Raw genomic sequence first — 17,168 nt, forward strand, 5'->3', positions numbered from 1 at the left:
CATTGATTGCCTCCTTGTACAGCAGAAAGCATACAACAAAACCACACTGATCTTGTAGCAGATAAACTGAACAAATCATGCCATGATTGACATGTTCCATTCTTTTGTATGAGCATACAGCCTAAGACACACACTACTGCAACATGTTCAACAAAAAAACGCCTCAAAACATTCCAGTGGTTTTATTTGCCTATTCTCTGGACTACCCAGTCCTGCTGGCAGAGGGGACAGCGATTATTCTGTTTCACCCACAAGGACATGCAGCAATTGTGGAAGGAATGATTGCACTCTCCCCAAACCACTGAAAGAGAAGAAAGAATATGTTCCAGTCACAGTGAGCTGTACAGTCAACATCTACAGCAAGATCCAAACTATTGTTCTCAGATGTTTACAACCACTGCAAGCTTTAGAGACAAAATGGTCATCATTGATCTATCCATGGAGATTGGATTATTATGGCAATTCTTATGATGGTCAGTCATCTGTCCTCAATTCTTTTACTTATTCCCAAATATTAATGAAGAAATGCATATCTTCTCACCTTCTTGTATAAAGTGACACCATTCTGTGAATGTATAAATACACTGATCAATTCTGTCCAGGAAATAAATGCAACTATCTAAGTTCTTCATTTCATCATCCTCAGCACCAAAATACAGACAATGCACTACTGACTGACTACCACACAAGAGCACATAATCTAATTCTCATCTGAAACACAGTGTTTAAGCGGTATGACACCACAGAGGCACATCTGACACAGTATATAGGCTCAAAATAGCATCTTACTCACAGGTTACAATTTTTTTCAAACCCAACAAAAAAGAGATCAATTGTTCATCTGCTCCTGAATTGTATTAGTCACTTTGCTTTTTTTCCTTCACATTTTCCTTATTGGAAGGTACCAATCAAGGGAGTTCTGTAAACTATGGGATTTTTTTTTTCCTCTCTGACTATCTTAAGTAGGACATTTAGCAAGACAGTTAAGATACCTGGAACAGGAAACTCCTGTTCTCATTAAAACAATCATCAAAACCAACAGTGGTTTAAGTTTGAGACAATATACTTCAACAAAGAAAGAACAACAGTTGCATAGAAAGTTTTATCACTGGTTTGGAAGTTAAATTAAAGGTTTAAAGCAAACTCTTTGAGACAATTTCCACTATTTTCAATTTAAATATAACAGAATTAAGATTTCCTTCTACAGACATTGGTATGAAAGTATGTTTATGTACAAATAGCATTATAGCAAACTCAAGTGATTCCACTTTCTCAAATGAAAAGTGAACAAGCAATTGCCTCCACTATGTCTGAATTAAGACTGGGACAAATACTGCTATCTAACCCAGACAAACATTTCCTTCAGAACAGAAGATTCTGGCACACATCACAGAAGGAAAAAAAGTAGCCTTTTCCTACCCACTTCAAAAGTGTACATTATCATCTCTTCAGCTACGCTCAGAGTGAGAGAAATGTAAAACTCGGAGTTGTGGATGTGCTGACGGCGAATTTGAAGCTGTTTTGCTCTACGTGTCTGAAGTGAAAACTAGTTTTATTAGTGTTCAAAAATAAAGCATAAAGTATTACTAATTTAAAAAGATGACACAATGTAGAATGGAACACCAGTTTACTTTTGAGCACTAAGAAAAATCACTATCATCTTCAAACTTTTAAAATGCACCCTACTGAGAGAAACTTCAATTGAAAAACAAGCAAATGAAATCACTACATACCAACACAATCTTCTTGTTTGTTTTCAGCTTGACATCTAAGACAGGCATCTAAAAGTAAACAAGAACAAGACTCAATTTGATTCTCAGGATTTCATCTTAAGAATAGGTTTATCAGAGAAAAATATCAACACTAAAACCAATTCACTGGGGTAAAAGGTTTTGACATCCACTTCAGCCCTTTAACATTGAATACTTCCCCTAAATTTAAAAACCATGCACATGACAATGAAATATACATCTGAAAGAGATCAAAAGGACTATAAACAGTACAAGAAGCTTTATTTATTTTCCATTGCTTTGGTATTTTCCTAACTTCTACTGAAAAAAAAGCCTTCTCCATTTTGTAGATGTAACAACCAGCAGATTTGTGCCAAGGCACTCAGGCATATTAAGACCAGTGCAAGTACAAAGCCAAGCCCTAATTATAGGACTTTGTTTTCCAGATGTCAGCATCTCCTTTTAAGGAAATAATTCACAATTTTGAGATTTTTTTTTAGGCTGTACATCTCTCACCATGACCCCCACCTCTTCCTACTTCTTGTACAGCCAGTTTTCCTTAATAAGTACTTGCATGTAATTTTCACGGGTTGCATAAACATGCAAACATACTGGTCAATTTGATAATACAAATGACTAGGTAAACATGGAACAGTATCTAATTACAAATATTTATCATCTTTATGCATTCCAGTCAGTGGCTATAGAACTGGATGGCAGGTTCAGGACTTGGTAAGATACAGAAGCAACAACTTCTAGGCTTAGTACTGTGCCACACACATACAGTGGAAAAACACCTTTGTTTCTCCCCTACCCTGCCATGGGCTGCCACAGACACGTGTGCATATACTGCATACAACAGTGTTCAGCTGTTACAGGAAGGAGCACAGACATCTTCATCTCCTCCAAAGAAAAGGCAGGAGTTTAAATAAGTTTTCCACAGGTTGGACCTGGACTATAAGTCATTAGTTTACCTATATTTTCCTGGAAAACAGAAACATAACATGCTACAAGTTTAGATTTGAGTATTTTTGTTTTCTTTACCAGATAAGGCCATATTTTAGATTTATCTGCCCAGATATTACTAATTTTCTCAGGTCATACACAAGAAAGAAGACAGAAACTCTAAAACAGCTGGCCTTTCCTTGCAGATATAAAAATAAGGCGGTAAATAAAGTTTCCAGTTATCTGTTCCTATAATTTACATTTCCACAGCATTCATGGAACAAGCTGGAGATAAGATTCAGCCAAACTGCTTCAGCTTGTGACATGGTACATTGAAGCAAACTGATCTGGGGTCACCTCAACCTGCAGGATAGTAAGCTGTAGCAGACTAGTAGTCACTATTAAAAACATTTTTCCTATCCTAGCCCTAGATTTGCAGTTTCAGAGAAGCAGTACAAAGAGCTGAGGACAGAAATCACTGCAGTCATACCAAGGTAAGCTGTCCCCACTCCTGCATAATAACCCTAAGGGTGTCAAGTCTGAAAGGTGTCAGTACTGCTGCAATTAGCGCCTCCCAGCTAACCTGCATTTTTGCTTCTTCCCCTTGTGCTTCTGTGATCCCTGAAGACTATGTTGGTTCAAGGAGTTAAACTAGGAGAAAATTAAGCCAGCTTGAACACTTCCCTCCTTTGCAAAAATCAAACTAACTAACTTTCAATGAGTGCCACCCAAAGTCTGGCACTGCCTCCAACTTAAGGTTACTGCACAGGCAGTGGGGCTCTACAGGAAACAGACCAGGTCTGGCAGGATCAACATAAGACTGCTACTGAAGTCAGTAATGATCAAGTTTCACATTCTTGCCATGCAGTTTGTTCTCAAAAAATGGTTACCAGATTCTTCTTTAGTTTCAGATGAAAAGTACTCCCTTGGTCTAGTATGAAGAATGATAAATGAAATTATTTTTTTGAACTTCTGTAAAAGCTCTAGGTAAGACTTTAGTCATTTAAGTTATTTTTATAGGGGCCTCAAACAGGCTAGCTAGAACAGGGAAATACATTGTTAAAATTACGGCTTAAATGGCAGATGAAAACAACTTAGCATTTCAAGGGTGGTCTCTATTTGACATATAAAAGCAGACAACCTTCAAAATATGCTTATGCAAATGTTGAATTTCCTACCATTCAAATCTGGGCTGCATCTTTCTTCTTCTAGCATACCTTTTTGCTTTTCCACACAACATTCTCACTAATAAACATATACGAGAAATGACAGCATTGCCTATTTTGTCTCATTTAAGCCAAAAACCTAACTGGATTTGCAGCATCACGGTCCCTGGACCTATAAAAGCAAGGTATTCTGGAGGTAATCTTGGGTTATTTGTTCTGGCAGACTGTACCAAGCCTAATTGAGAGGATAGATGCCTAGGATGACTCAGCACAAAAGTAAAAACTAGAAACAGATTTAACAGTACAGGAAGAATTTAAAGTACATTTTCCAAGATAAGTATTATACTCGTAAAAGATGTCAGAAAATGTTCACGCTGGGCAACGAGGCTGCTTTCAAAGAAAGTATCCAGATTTCAAAAGTGGGTGAACTAACCATTTTCAACAGATTTTTTGGTACGTTGACGTGCGTTAAACTGCACTAGCAACCAGGCACTTTAGTGTTAAAGAGACTCTCCGTCAGCAGATTCGGAAAATGAGTTTGTATCTACACTCACAACTGCTGCTTTACAAAGCCCCACACAGCAGCACCACACATCTAGCACTTCGGTCAGCTCGGCTGTAGCTCCGGACACGAACTAGACTTCACGAAGAAGGCGGCTTACACGAGCTGCGGGCATGGCAGGAGGGCCGCCTCCGGGCCCAGCCCGCCGGGCACCGCCGCTCCGCACGCTGACATGCGCGGCGCAGAAGCCCAGCGGGCGCTGCCTCCCCCGGCAGGCGGGCTGCGCACGGAGGAGCAGCGGGGCCTGGGGGGGACGGTCCCCCACAGGGGTGGGTGCGCGTCCCCGAGCGCCCCGGCCCACCCGCCCCCTGGGTCCCAAGGGCCGCGGAGCCCTCGGTAGGGAAAGCGCGGAGGAGGAAGGGGAGGCGCGGCGAAGGCAGCTCCCGCCCCGCTGCCGGAAGCCGCGCCGCTCAGCTCCGGCGGCGTGCGCGGGGAGGAGGGCGCGGCAGCGGGGCCCCGCGTCGGCCCGCTGCAGCGGGGGCGGCGGCCATGTCGGCCCGGGCCTGGCGGCCAGCCCTTACCCATAACCTGCACCCGGCAAATGGCGCAGGTGTCGCACTCCACATCCCAGCTCCACATGGCCACCGCGTTCCACTTCTTCAGCGAGAACATCTTGTCGGGGGCGCCCGCCTTGGAGCCCGCAGAGCCCGAGTGCAAGTGGGGGGCGCCGGGCTCGTCCCCGTCCTCCACATCGGCCATGGCGGAGGGGCGGGGACGCGGCGGCGGCGGGCGGCAGCGCGGGGCTGCAGCGCCCCCCAGCGGCCGCGGCGGGTGCCATACGCTCTGGCGGGCGCTGTGCCGCGGGCCCCGGCCGCAGCGGCGAGCGAGGGGCCGCGGCGTCGGGCCGGCGGCAGGGGCGAGGGGCCGGCCGGCCGTGCTCTGGCACCAACAACCTGAACGGGTTTTATTTCAAGGTGGCGATGGGACCCCAGAGCAGCATTTCCGTCAGCGTGCTGAGCTTGGCTGATTCACTCTTCTCTCAGTCCACACTGTCCCATTCCTCCACTCAACAGAAGTCCCATGGACAGAACAGTGGCTGCCTTGATAGCAACGAGGCTCTAGTTTGGCCAGAGCTGAGAGCACTATCAGCTCGGCGCAGCTGAGTGTAATGCTCAGGCTTCTACTATCATTATGCTAATAGCACAGTGTGTTACTGTGACACAGACTGTAGCATAAATACTAAAACCCCTCAATAACTCCCATTTCCCAACCAGAAAAAACGTTACAATTGAACTACTGAATCTAAATTACTGGGACTAGGGATAATCCAGAAAAGTTTAAAATTAAAAACTCCTTTTTGGAAATCCTGAAGAGAAAATGTATACATAATTTCCCTTGATAACACATTGTATTTTTATACCTTTTGCATGGATGTTTAAACTTTTAATGTATCTGTCCCTAAAGTAAAAATATCCTGTAATTTAAGCACATGTAATTTGTTACATAAATATCAGCTGCCTCTAAAGAGATTAAAAATAAAGCCTGCTGTAGTCACTTTATTTTTTAAATTAGATAGAAACTGGATGCAATCCTCCTCTTGAGTTTTAAGAGCTCATAAGAGCAAACTGTAACACAGATGATAATTATGTTTGGGTGCTGTCAGAATGTCACATTTGCTGTACATTTTGCAAATGTAAATACAAACCACACTGATTTCAATCATCTGGCAATACTAGTTTTAACCTGTAACCATTCAATGAACTTAATCGCTTCATGATGCTATAAAACAGTTCTTCCTGACCAACTAGAAAGGGAGCAGCAAAACAAGTGGCTAGAGTATACAAGAACTGCTTTAGATGCCTATGGATAGAAAAAAAAACCTCAGTAAAATATCAAACCAATTATGATCCCTTCATTTAGTCTCTCCTCTTCACCTCCTCATGTAAGAAGCCATCAGGCATAACCAGCTCCTTTGCCAACCATGTCAGTTGAAGTGAGATTCAGCTCTAAATTTGTTACATAAGACTGGGATATTCATTGATAGAAGAGAGCTTGCTAATGTGAAGCACTGTTTTCAGTATTAGGATGAAAGAGTTGTTTTGAAAACTAATTTTTTTCAAAATATAATCAGGTAACTTTGAATTTAGTATACCCTTGCTTGCTTTGTCTTGCCTGCTCCTAAGGACTTGCACTTTTTACTGTGCAGTGCCAGAATTTAAATTTAGCAGTGAAAGTTGTAGAGCAAGTATGATACAGTTACTTTTAACTCTGTTCCTACTGTTTTACAGAAATAATAGCTTCCAAGCTAACAATTATTTTCTTGGCTATTTTATCATCTGAAGAATTGTATAAAGAATGTCAAAGTGTTTTGGAGAAATACTGTCCTGGCACTCTAGAATACATCTGCACCCTACAGACACACAGAACATGACTGCATTTGCTTACCTCATTCAGACTTCACCAAAAACATTCTAGATTGAATATTTAAATACTGGAACTTGATCTGAGTGCTTTTCAGCCTATCAAGTGATCGTTCAGCTAGAACTAGAGCTGCTCAGGCAACTGTATGCTACAGAAGGGGGGAAAAAAACCCAACTTGTCCAGCAACTGTGAAAGGGGATGTACATAATAGTACATACCCAAATTTGGAATACTGTTTGTATTTAAAATCTATTAAATTGTTGCAGTAATTTCACAGTAAGGATGCAGTGTAATTAATCAAGGATTGATTCTGGATTCTGATTGTCTCCATGTAAAATAATTACTCATCCAAAGCTCCAATCGTTTGACACTCAACTTAGAATAGTTCTGTTTTCATACCTCATTTCAAATAAATACACAGATGCATTTTACATTTTCATTCCCTATGCACCTTTTAAACTGAATATTGCACAGACAGTGGTTTGGAACAATGTACAATGCCTTTCAAAGATTTTCATGAATCTTTTCAGAATACAGTTATCTGGAAATGACCTGACCTGTATTCTCTTTTTTTGGTCTTCCTTGCTCTGACAACTTGTAGATTTTTTTTGTTGTTTTTTTCCACAGCTTGTTTACTCTGAAATGCAGAACTGAAGAGTATTTTTACTAATAACAAAGCTGCTACAGAAATGTCAGTTTTATGATAATGCAAAGAACAGTTATGTAAGTATGTGTGTTTCTTGGCTAACTAATGCACGTGCTGGATTGTATTCTTACACTTACTGTTTGTTCTGTCAATAGACTAACATATATCAGAAGACTCAAGTACTGTGTCAATTTATCTGCCAAATAAAAGAACTTAAGCATAGCTCTATGCCAAAATTTTCTCTTAAACTCTTGATCATCTAAGCATCTCTGTCATTTTACCAGTAGGAATATGCTAAACAGGGCTATTAATGGCCAGGACTAGTAATACTTTTGCAGTTATAGCTGAGACCTTGGTAAGGGCAGCCAGCGGAGCTGCAATAGAGGAAAACAGGACATGAAGTAGTACTGTCTCAGCACACAAACTGTCATCTGTGACAAAAACCACCTGCAGTAATTCATAAGGTTTTGCTGCAACTGCCTGATGCAACTGCCAAAAGAGACTTCAATATGCAGTTACTGTGAGAAAAGCATGAAGCAGACATCCAGAGATAGAAAAAGAAACCAAACCCAAGAATTAGGGAAACATACTGCACTTGTGGAATAAATTGCATACCACTTTTACACTGGGAGGATCTGACTGGAAGAGAGACTGGAGGGAAGATATAACAGAAATATATTGCTATCCAGAGTAGCATATGGAATTTAAAAAAGGTACATCCCCATCATTTCCTCTGTACTGCCACTTATGTATGTGATTTGGCATGGGCTTTACAGAAATCCAGAAATAAGTTCAAAGACAGAGAAGTTCATGGCCTTTGCAGGAGAACCTTTCTGTTTTAACCCTGTCTGACAAGAGACTAAGTAACTCTGGACTTCACTGAGCTGTTTTAGTTAAGTCTAAAACCTTGAAATGTCTCCATTCTTCATTTAAACCCCAGGCTCACCCATCTCTCCTACTGAAGCAGAAATTGAAAGCCAGTGACACAAGGACCCCAGGCTGCTTCACCAAATCCTGCACTAGGTTCTTTTTTGCTAGTTGTTTTACTCCACTGAGTGAAACTCCAGTTACCACTATTCCTCTGGACAGTATGGATTTTCAAGTTAGAAACTTGTCTTCATTAACTAATAAAATCAAACTGTGAAGACAGAATCATGCATATTTTAATTGATTTGATCTGACTGAGGATGGAACTGTGAACTAAAAGCCAAGTTAAGTTGTTTTGAGGAGGCAAACTTCCCATTTTGAAATACTGACACTTCCCGTAAATTCATCAGGTACTGAAGTTTGTCTGAGTATTTTTAACATCCTACCAATATTTGGATCCTGCCTAGTATCAGGATAGGCCCCATTAGCCACTGTTAGCAAATCCTGCCCTCCAATAAAAAAAACCAAACCCAAACCTCAATCCACCAGCAAAAACACTTGAACAAACCAAAAACACCAGCAAGAGGTGCTGCACAGAAACTTGCCTTATGGAAATTCCCTTTACTCACTTGCTTAAATTACTGGCAGTAATTTAAGCACAGCTGTAGTTTATCCTCTCATCATTCATGCAGACATTGTACCTTCTGTACCATGTCACTCAATATGTTTCTTTACTTCAACCCACCTTTCTACTTTTAGATTTTGGTCAAAGCAATGCCAGAATACATGCATTTACAAGTATATACATAAATAATTAAAAAAGACTCAAACCCATGTAAATGTCAAACAACACAAGAATGGTGTGACAGGGGAGACTTGACAGTAGTCTCAGCCAACTACTTGAGAAGAAAGTAGGGGAACTATTTTGATCATTACAGAAATCATTGTTTGTTTTGTGTTTTAAAATAGATATTCTACATTTTTTTCAGCAGTACTAGGACTGTTGCTTCTTTTGTCACTTGTACAGCTTGATGCTTAACATCTCACATCCAGGACTAGGATTATTTCTGTTTTAAAGATTCTGGTACAATCAATCAGATAATCTGTAACATCTTTGGTTGAAATTATAGTAGGGTAAATGTGGAAGATCGCAGAAAAGGTGAGACAGAGAAAGGTACAGGACTACAACTTGTGAGATAATTTGGAAGCTATATTGCATCACTATCATATGGAGAAAGTGTTTATACAAACCTCTCAGCTTACACTATCACCCTCTGGGGTGTCAGTTCAAGACCTGAGAGGACTAAAATGATCAAATACTTGACAAGGCATTTTCTCTACATCTGGCACCATTTAAATACATTTAGTTACAGAAACTACAGGGAAGTACTCCTTCCTCTTGGACTTTTAAAATTTGCATTGCTATAGAAGACATAGCCCCTTGCCATCCCTCAGTGTGGAAAGAAGAGACTGAACTGTATATACTTACCCTTCTTTCATTAAGTGCTTTAAATGTCTACAGATGAAAGATGCAACATACATGTCAGAACTGAACATTACTGTAGACCACTCCATTTATAGTGGTGTTTCCTTCCTCCCAGTTTTATCTCTGCCATCTGCTTTTTGCCCTGTGCTGAAGGCTTGTTTCTGTATTACCTAGTAACAATGTCACAGCATCCAAAAGAGAGAAGGCTGAGCAGGCAGGGTTAAACCCTGTGGAGCTCCCAGCCCTTCAGTAGGTACAGCCTGCAAAAGCTGATCCAGGAGGCAAACACTGCCTGACTTTGGCATACCATTCTATGATTCTATGAAACCTTATTCTGATTGTGGAGTAGCCGATTATGAAAGTTTTGTGCTGGATTTAGGTATATTAAGTGATTTTAAAAACACATATTTGTCGTAACTTAGCTAAATGTCAGTTTATATACCGAGTTCTCATAGATCTACTCTCAAAACTGATTTGGTTTTTTCTTTTTTAAGCAGCTGCCTACATTGCAGACTCTCGGGAATACACAAAGTATTCCTGCATCTGTCTCATCACAGCTGAATGCAGGAACACTGATAGAAATCTCCTTACTGCTGTTAAAGGATTTCTGGTTTCTTTAATCTGCATAAATCACATAAATGTAAAACATACTGCTGTTACTCTTTTAAGAGCCTTAAGTAAGTTACAAGCATTTGTCCATGCAACTGGAAGTTGTTCTTACTTGTTACTGGAAGCTGTTGTTTATTGGCCTAATTTTTGTTCCATGTGCATGCTCTTTTAAAACCAATACTCAAGCAGTCTTTTATCACACGTGACTGAACGTTGCAAACTTGGAACTTGAAGAGAAAAATAAATGAGCATAAATTAAAGCTAATGTCTTTTAAACACTTAATTTTCCATATATTGTTGATTCTGTTTCTTATATATACAGTCTATAGGTAGATTATATGAAGATAAAATCTATATATGCTATCCTACATGTAGGCTCCAAGTATTTTAAAAACTGTCAAATTACTAAAGCTTCTGCGCATGGTTATGCTAAATGATGAACTATCACTTGTCTCTCGAACCATTAATCTTAGTCAGAATGTAACAATGCTGTAGATGACCATGAAAGATCCCTCAACTTGATTTTGGGTTATTTTCCTGTTGACTAGATTTAACTATTTACACACAGCTCCTGTATGTAAACCCCTATTAATTCAGTATTCAGATAAATGCTAACATTTTTAAAAGCCAGGCCTTGTAAGAACTACACAGCATACCTCAAGTTCATTGTAATTTATTTGTGAGTTCTTGTCAAGCCATGTTACAAAACATTTTAATGTCTTTATAAGAAAATAAAATTTAAATAAAAATACATTCAACAATACATCATCACAACACAAATTAAAACTAATGATAATTTACAAGCCTAACAGAACCAATTGCTGAATAACATCATCTTTCTAGACTAATCAAAATGAAGGCAACTTTTATTATTAATCATCCTACTTGTACCTAATTAAATTCAAGAACACCTACTGCATTTTAAAACATTATAAAATAACAAATCAAATTTAAATCATCACAAATATTCAATGGCCTTTGTTTTTTTCTTAGATATTCCAGTACCAAAGCAAAAAAGTGCTTATTTTAAAAACAATGTTGCAAGAGTATACAATTTCTCATAAATTTGACTTCTAAAATAACAGAAAATAGCTCCAAGGAACAGACACTTTGCCACAGGGTTAATCCACATACAGCAAACCCCAAATTTGACACTCAACCACATTCAACTTTGTTTAATGGCAGGTTTTCATTAATGGCAATTAATCAGACCCACTTGACCTTGGCAAAATACATTTCTTGGTATTACTATATTCCACCGCCTCAATTTCATCTGTTGGCAAATAAGAGTACCTTAGAATACATCAAATGCATAAAAAAGGAAAAGGCAAAACCCGCTGAATCGATTAAATGATTGTGACATTGCAGATACTACTACTGAATCCTGGATATTGGAGAACAATTTGTCTGGTATTAGACCAAGCAGTTATTCTAACAAGTTACATTAATTCCAAAAGAGATTTCAATCCTGCCTTACCAACTTGCTTCTATTATAGAAAATCTCCCTACAACAGTATAAAAAAATGGACAGTAATTTAAACAGCTGACAGTTTCAAGCATTGTGGATTTCTATTCTAAGTTACTTTCCTAATCAATTTGGCCAAGTCATGATTGTAAAAAAAGACAAAACCAAAACCACATCCATCAAGAACAACAACAAAAGACCTCACAGCAAATGCTCCAAAAATAAAAGTACCACATATAGTTACTGTTAAAAATAATATTCCAAGGAGTACCATTGTATTTAATACTGATGAAGCAAAGTTGCCATGGTAATAACTTTGCTTCTTCCTGGTTATATACATATATGTTTTTTCATCATAAACCTAACTTCACAGATGAAGTGAGAAAAAACTAATCTTACTTAAGTTGAGAATGCCAGTTTAAAATTGTGTTAAGTGGCAAATATGAATCTATGTAACGAAAGATACAAAAATATTCACTGAAGCATTGCATAAAGACAAAACAATGTTGATCATTCAACTGATCATAACAAGTAGATACTACAAAGTATCTAAAAATAATCTGGGATAGTCCAGATATCTAAAGTGCTTTGAGTGATTATAATAAAGATTATTTATTAGATTTGTAGTCAAAAGGTGAGCTGGACCTAGTTATTACTTTTTATTAAAACAAAAAAAAAATCATACATGGGATGATGTAAATTGATCAGTACTTAAAGACGATCTGTTCACATTTAGATTTTTCTATCTGTACGCAAACTTATTTTAAAAGAACGTTGCTACCCTGCATTTCTTTTTAGACTAAGACAAAATATGTACCTTAAAAAAACCCTAAAGAAAATAGTGGTCTAATGACACTCCATATATTACTCATCCCAAATGTAAACAAGCAGTACAACATAAGTTCCCTGATTTCTTCTTCTTTAGTACTTTAACTAACACTGGTATCTGCTGTCCAGATTATTTGCAGCATATTGCATGATTTTGTAAGACTTCAGCTGTAGATAAATCGAGTCCTGACAACACCTAATACAAGAAAAAAAGTCCAATGGAGTATGAAACTTCAGATCTTTTCCATATCATAGTCTCTTGGGATTTCTACTTCAAGATCCATTTCAGCAGGGCAGGCACTCATGGTAAACTCATGCAAGTTTGCAGTGTAAGTATGCAGAGATGTAATCCAACGAACACATGTGGTGTGGACTTTCTTCCATTAAAAAGCTTATTTGTTCTTTCCAATATGACAATGATGGCAAAACAACATTAGATTTATTCACACCTGTTACTTCAAGAACCTCGAACTTCAAGTTCTTCAGCAAAATGAGAATAAACCTTAAGACTAGATTTCCAAGCAGATATTGTTCCATTAAATATTAAATAGATTGTCAAAACAACTAGCATTTATGCTCGTTCTTAAATACTTCGTAAAAATGCATATAATGAATTTAAAAAAGAAAACAAAACCAAAACACTCAAGAACATTTCCAGTTTCTTTTTTCATCCGAGTGTGCCATAGTTCGTTTTGATTAGGAAACTTTGCCAACAATTGGATTTTCTCTGGAAAAAGAAGTTAGATGTAAATATTTTTAAGGTTAAACATTTGCTTTCTAGATCTCATTATAAAAATTCTAATTTATTAAGCAAATCTACATTTTTTGCATAATTTCTGCTACTATTTGTGGTGATTTGTGGACAACGTCATGTACTTGCATATGAGACCTCTAAATCAAAGTATATTTTTCTGAACAGTTTTGATCAAATACTAAATCTAGGTAAATCAAATTAGGGTTTGACCAATTTTTTTTTCCTGGTGACTCAAGCTTATTGATGCTAAGTAGAAATCAGAAAACTTTATAGTGGTGTTCCATTAATATCAACCAGGGCTAAACAGAATTGAAAGAATCTGCTCTGGAACAACGAGGTACTCCAAAGAACAGATTTTAAAAAAAAAAATGTTTAGTTCAATAGAAACAGTATTTTTCGTTGAGTACGGCAAGTGAACTTCAAACAGTAAATACACTGCATGGAAGATATGTTTCTGCCTTGTAATTTTTACAGCTTTCTAGAAATTAATATTTTAATTATTTCTTAACTGAAATTTGAAATTTTGAAAAAAATTAGAAGGTAGGCAGTTAGGGATAAATTCTGTGTTCACTTCAGGTGTTACACTGCAAAGAAACAGCAGAACCATTGCACCCACTTACATGAATCTCAACAGGAATACAGATGAATCTCATACTAGAAAAACAACTTTGATCTACCAGTAAAAATCTGCATTAATACAAGTGACACACCTTATTCCCTCCATGTCTTTGTGCTGTCTGAGTCTAACCTTAGCTTAATTATCTCTGCCTCAACAATCACCTTGTTCTGTGATTTATTTCTAAAAATACACATTTATATATAAAAACTACAGAAGATACTTACTCACTACCATATGTAGCACTAGAAGATCTTTTCTTTCGGTATTTTTCATGCGATTCATTCAGCTTTTCTACTACATCTATTATCTGCTGAAGTGTATGAAAAGTTGCTACAGAATCTTCAATTGTGAAGTTAGAATAATCATCTGGTTCTTTCCGTGGACCTTGATAGACTGCTATACTTCCACAAGCCTCTACAAGAATTACCACAATTATCCCAATTACAAGTTAGATAATCAACAAAGAGAAATAATTCTTACATAAATGGTGATTCTGAAGTGTAAAGTTCCTCTAGCTTCTACACAACATAAAAGATAAAAAGGCTTCAAGATAAAAGCAGGAGATAGTATCAACTAGATGTAATTAAGAATTCTGCGGCTTCTTGTCTGCTTTTTGTGTTCAACCCCTTGAGCACCCATCTCCTTCCTGTTCACATTAAAGACCAATGCTTCTTGCAACTCGGTCATGTTCCGTAAACTTCACTTCACAGTCAAGGAGTGCAAAAGACAGAATAACATCCGGCTATAGTTGAAGTCTCTCTGTTTAGACTACTTAAGATATTTCATATATGCAAATTCAACTAGAGCAAAGTTCATGCCTATGTCTACTGTAAAGAAATGACTGAAAAATGTCTGATATCAGAGCACTAAGATGACAAAAACAACCTGTGTCTAAATACTCTATTTTTTTTTCATTTAAACTGTTAAGCAATCAAACTGATGTTATGGACCTAAAGAAACAGAGATGAATAGTATCAGTAGAATTCTTCTGAATGATTGAGTACCTTCCAACTTCTGTATTTTAGACATGTTGATATTGAAAAGTGAGTAAATTCTTTCCGTCTCTCTGTCTCCGTCAATCTCAATTTGAGTATCAGCAGGAACATCTCTAAAAGAGGAAGACAGAGACAGGTAGCCAGTAAGTCATTCAAAAAAGGTTTGAAAGCTAGTAAAAACTGTTTCTGTTTCAATATTCTTAGACTTGTAATATATCTAACAGTCAGCTTCACAGCTGCTACACAAAACTTGGCACTATTGCAAGTGTTCTATAGAAACAGGCATATCTTGATTTGAGGGTAATGAATAGAAGAATATGAAAAATAGCTTTTCCCAAGATAATTCATTATTCAGTATGTCAAGCAAAAAAAATTAAAAAACATCAAGGTAAGGTTGTTATCAAATGGCAGTTAAACACTTGTTTTAAAATCTACAATACTCAAAAGGTAAACAGAAGGACAAGATACATTCCTAAACCATAGAAGTTAAAAAAACCCAGAAAGACAAAAGCAACCAAAGGTTATTTACTAATGGGAAACTTTTGAACTGTTAGGAAATATAATATAAAAATGAACTTAGTAAGATGGGAAGTATTACAGGTATTTTCTGAAAGTTATCTTGTAATACTTATATTGAATTTTAGAGGCCTGAGAGCTTTAGTCTGTAATTTATGCAGCTTACCCAGTTAAGAATAATTGGTTTGAAAAAATAAGAGCATTTGTTTGGTTTCAGAAATTAGTAGCTTAATGAAAGGCAATAACACTTTTTTTTTTTTTTATACATACCTCTACAAACCAAATGATTTGTCAGAATCTATATCCAAGACTATTTAGCTGGGTTTTTAAGTACACTGCATTTTAAATTGTGAGATTAAAGTAAAAAACTGACTGTGTAAAACAAGACAACGACCTTAGGGAAAGATGTAGACTTCCAGGCTGAGCCTCCTGCAGCGAATTATTTCAATTCATATAGATGACATTGATGTGTCTGTATTCAGCTTTGCTCTGAATAAACTTGATCTATTAAATCGATTATTCTGTATGAAAAGCAATCAACCATTCAATATTTCTGATCTACATACTGAATTGGCTACCTTCCTTTCATACGGTGGCTGATGAAGTAAGAGACTTAGTAAAATTTAGTACTTTGGGCTGTTTTAGTAAGGCATGTGTTTAGTGGTGTAACTTGCTGAAGTAGATAGGGAAACCTTGCGTACAGTTGTATCGTGAATCATACGTTATTTGTCCCACAAAATATAGGTATTTTCATTTGAGAAACAACTTACGCAGTGCAACGAGCACAGCCCACCGTGTTTTCTATTGTAGCCTTGCAGCAAAGCCAGCTCCCATTCAGAAAAGCAGAAGGATGGTAGAAACTGAGCCTCTTCTGGTTGCATCTTGTTACCCGGCAAAGAGCTTCTATCCACTCACTGGCTTCTACACAGTTATTGGCTTGGATATAGAGGGGCTTTTCTCCATGTAGTACCTGAAACATCTGTAGAAGGAATCCAACATTTTTCTGCTCAGTAAAAAAATAACCCAGTTATTAACCTGAAATATGTCAAAATGTGTTTCAAAGCTCAGGCAATTCAACAAAGCCAAATTAAGACAGAAAATGAGACAAGGGAGAAAGGATGACTTTCTACCTCTTTCATTTTACTACACAGTTCTATTTTGGTGGAAAAAAACCCCAAAACAGCTCCTTGTGTTCTGCCTACCATCACCCCATTCAAAAAAGAATCCTTAAATAATTAGAGCAGGATGCAATTTCTGCCGTCTTCATTCATGTATCTTGAAATGTCATCTCAGACTTCATGTTTCATACCCCAACAACAGATTCCCAGAAACCTCTCCTTTAGCCATCCTCAGCCTAACATCTGTACTTTTAATACTGTCTCAGAATTCTGGATCGAAATAGCAACAAAATACTGATGTGCTACAGGTTCAGAATAAGGCCGTGAGCACAGATAGCTGTCTCAGCTGATGAAGGTGTTGGAGCAAGTTCTCACCAAAATGAATAATATTACCAAACTCACATTTACATTCCTAGTAAAATAGAAAACAATAATATAAAACAATACATTAAAGGGCTTTGAAATAAGGTCACAGTAGTTCTAATCATTATTCCAATTTGG

The 17,168-nt window shown here is 37.7% G+C and overlaps 2 protein-coding genes across 5 annotated transcripts in view; both read right to left on the bottom strand.

Annotated features, from left to right (window-relative positions):
* Positions 1–166: 166 nt before the first annotated feature.
* RNF7 (ring finger protein 7) lies at positions 167–5,124 on the bottom strand. Of its 2 annotated transcripts, none has more exons than XM_062005471.1 (3): positions 4,925–5,124; positions 1,734–1,781; positions 167–301 (listed from the first exon to the last, which is right to left on the bottom strand). In XM_062005471.1, exons 1-3 carry the CDS (start codon positions 5,100–5,102, stop codon positions 183–185), a joined length of 345 nt encoding a protein of 114 aa, XP_061861455.1. In that variant the 5' UTR covers positions 5,103–5,124; the 3' UTR covers positions 167–182. The 2 variants fall into 2 exon arrangements, with proteins under 2 accessions (XP_061861455.1, XP_061861456.1); XM_062005472.1 differs by having other exon boundaries at positions 245–301; positions 4,932–5,124.
* Positions 5,125–11,133: 6,009 nt separating this feature from the next.
* RASA2 (RAS p21 protein activator 2) overlaps positions 11,134–17,168 on the bottom strand; it is a 44,784-nt gene continuing 38,749 nt past the window's right edge. For all 3 annotated transcript variants that reach the window (XM_062005488.1, XM_062005487.1, XM_062005486.1), the window contains 4 exons: positions 16,320–16,528; positions 15,043–15,146; positions 14,263–14,452; positions 11,134–13,392 (listed from right to left, as the gene is read on the bottom strand). In XM_062005488.1, the coding sequence (XP_061861472.1) occupies positions 13,362–13,392; positions 14,263–14,452; positions 15,043–15,146; positions 16,320–16,528 (534 nt within the window). In that variant the 3' untranslated portion in view covers positions 11,134–13,361. The remainder of the gene's footprint in view (positions 13,393–14,262; positions 14,453–15,042; positions 15,147–16,319; positions 16,529–17,168) is intronic.

The sequence above is a fragment of the Colius striatus genome, chromosome 12 (genome assembly GCF_028858725.1).
Source record: "Colius striatus isolate bColStr4 chromosome 12, bColStr4.1.hap1, whole genome shotgun sequence".
NCBI lineage: Eukaryota > Metazoa > Chordata > Aves > Coliiformes > Coliidae > Colius > Colius striatus.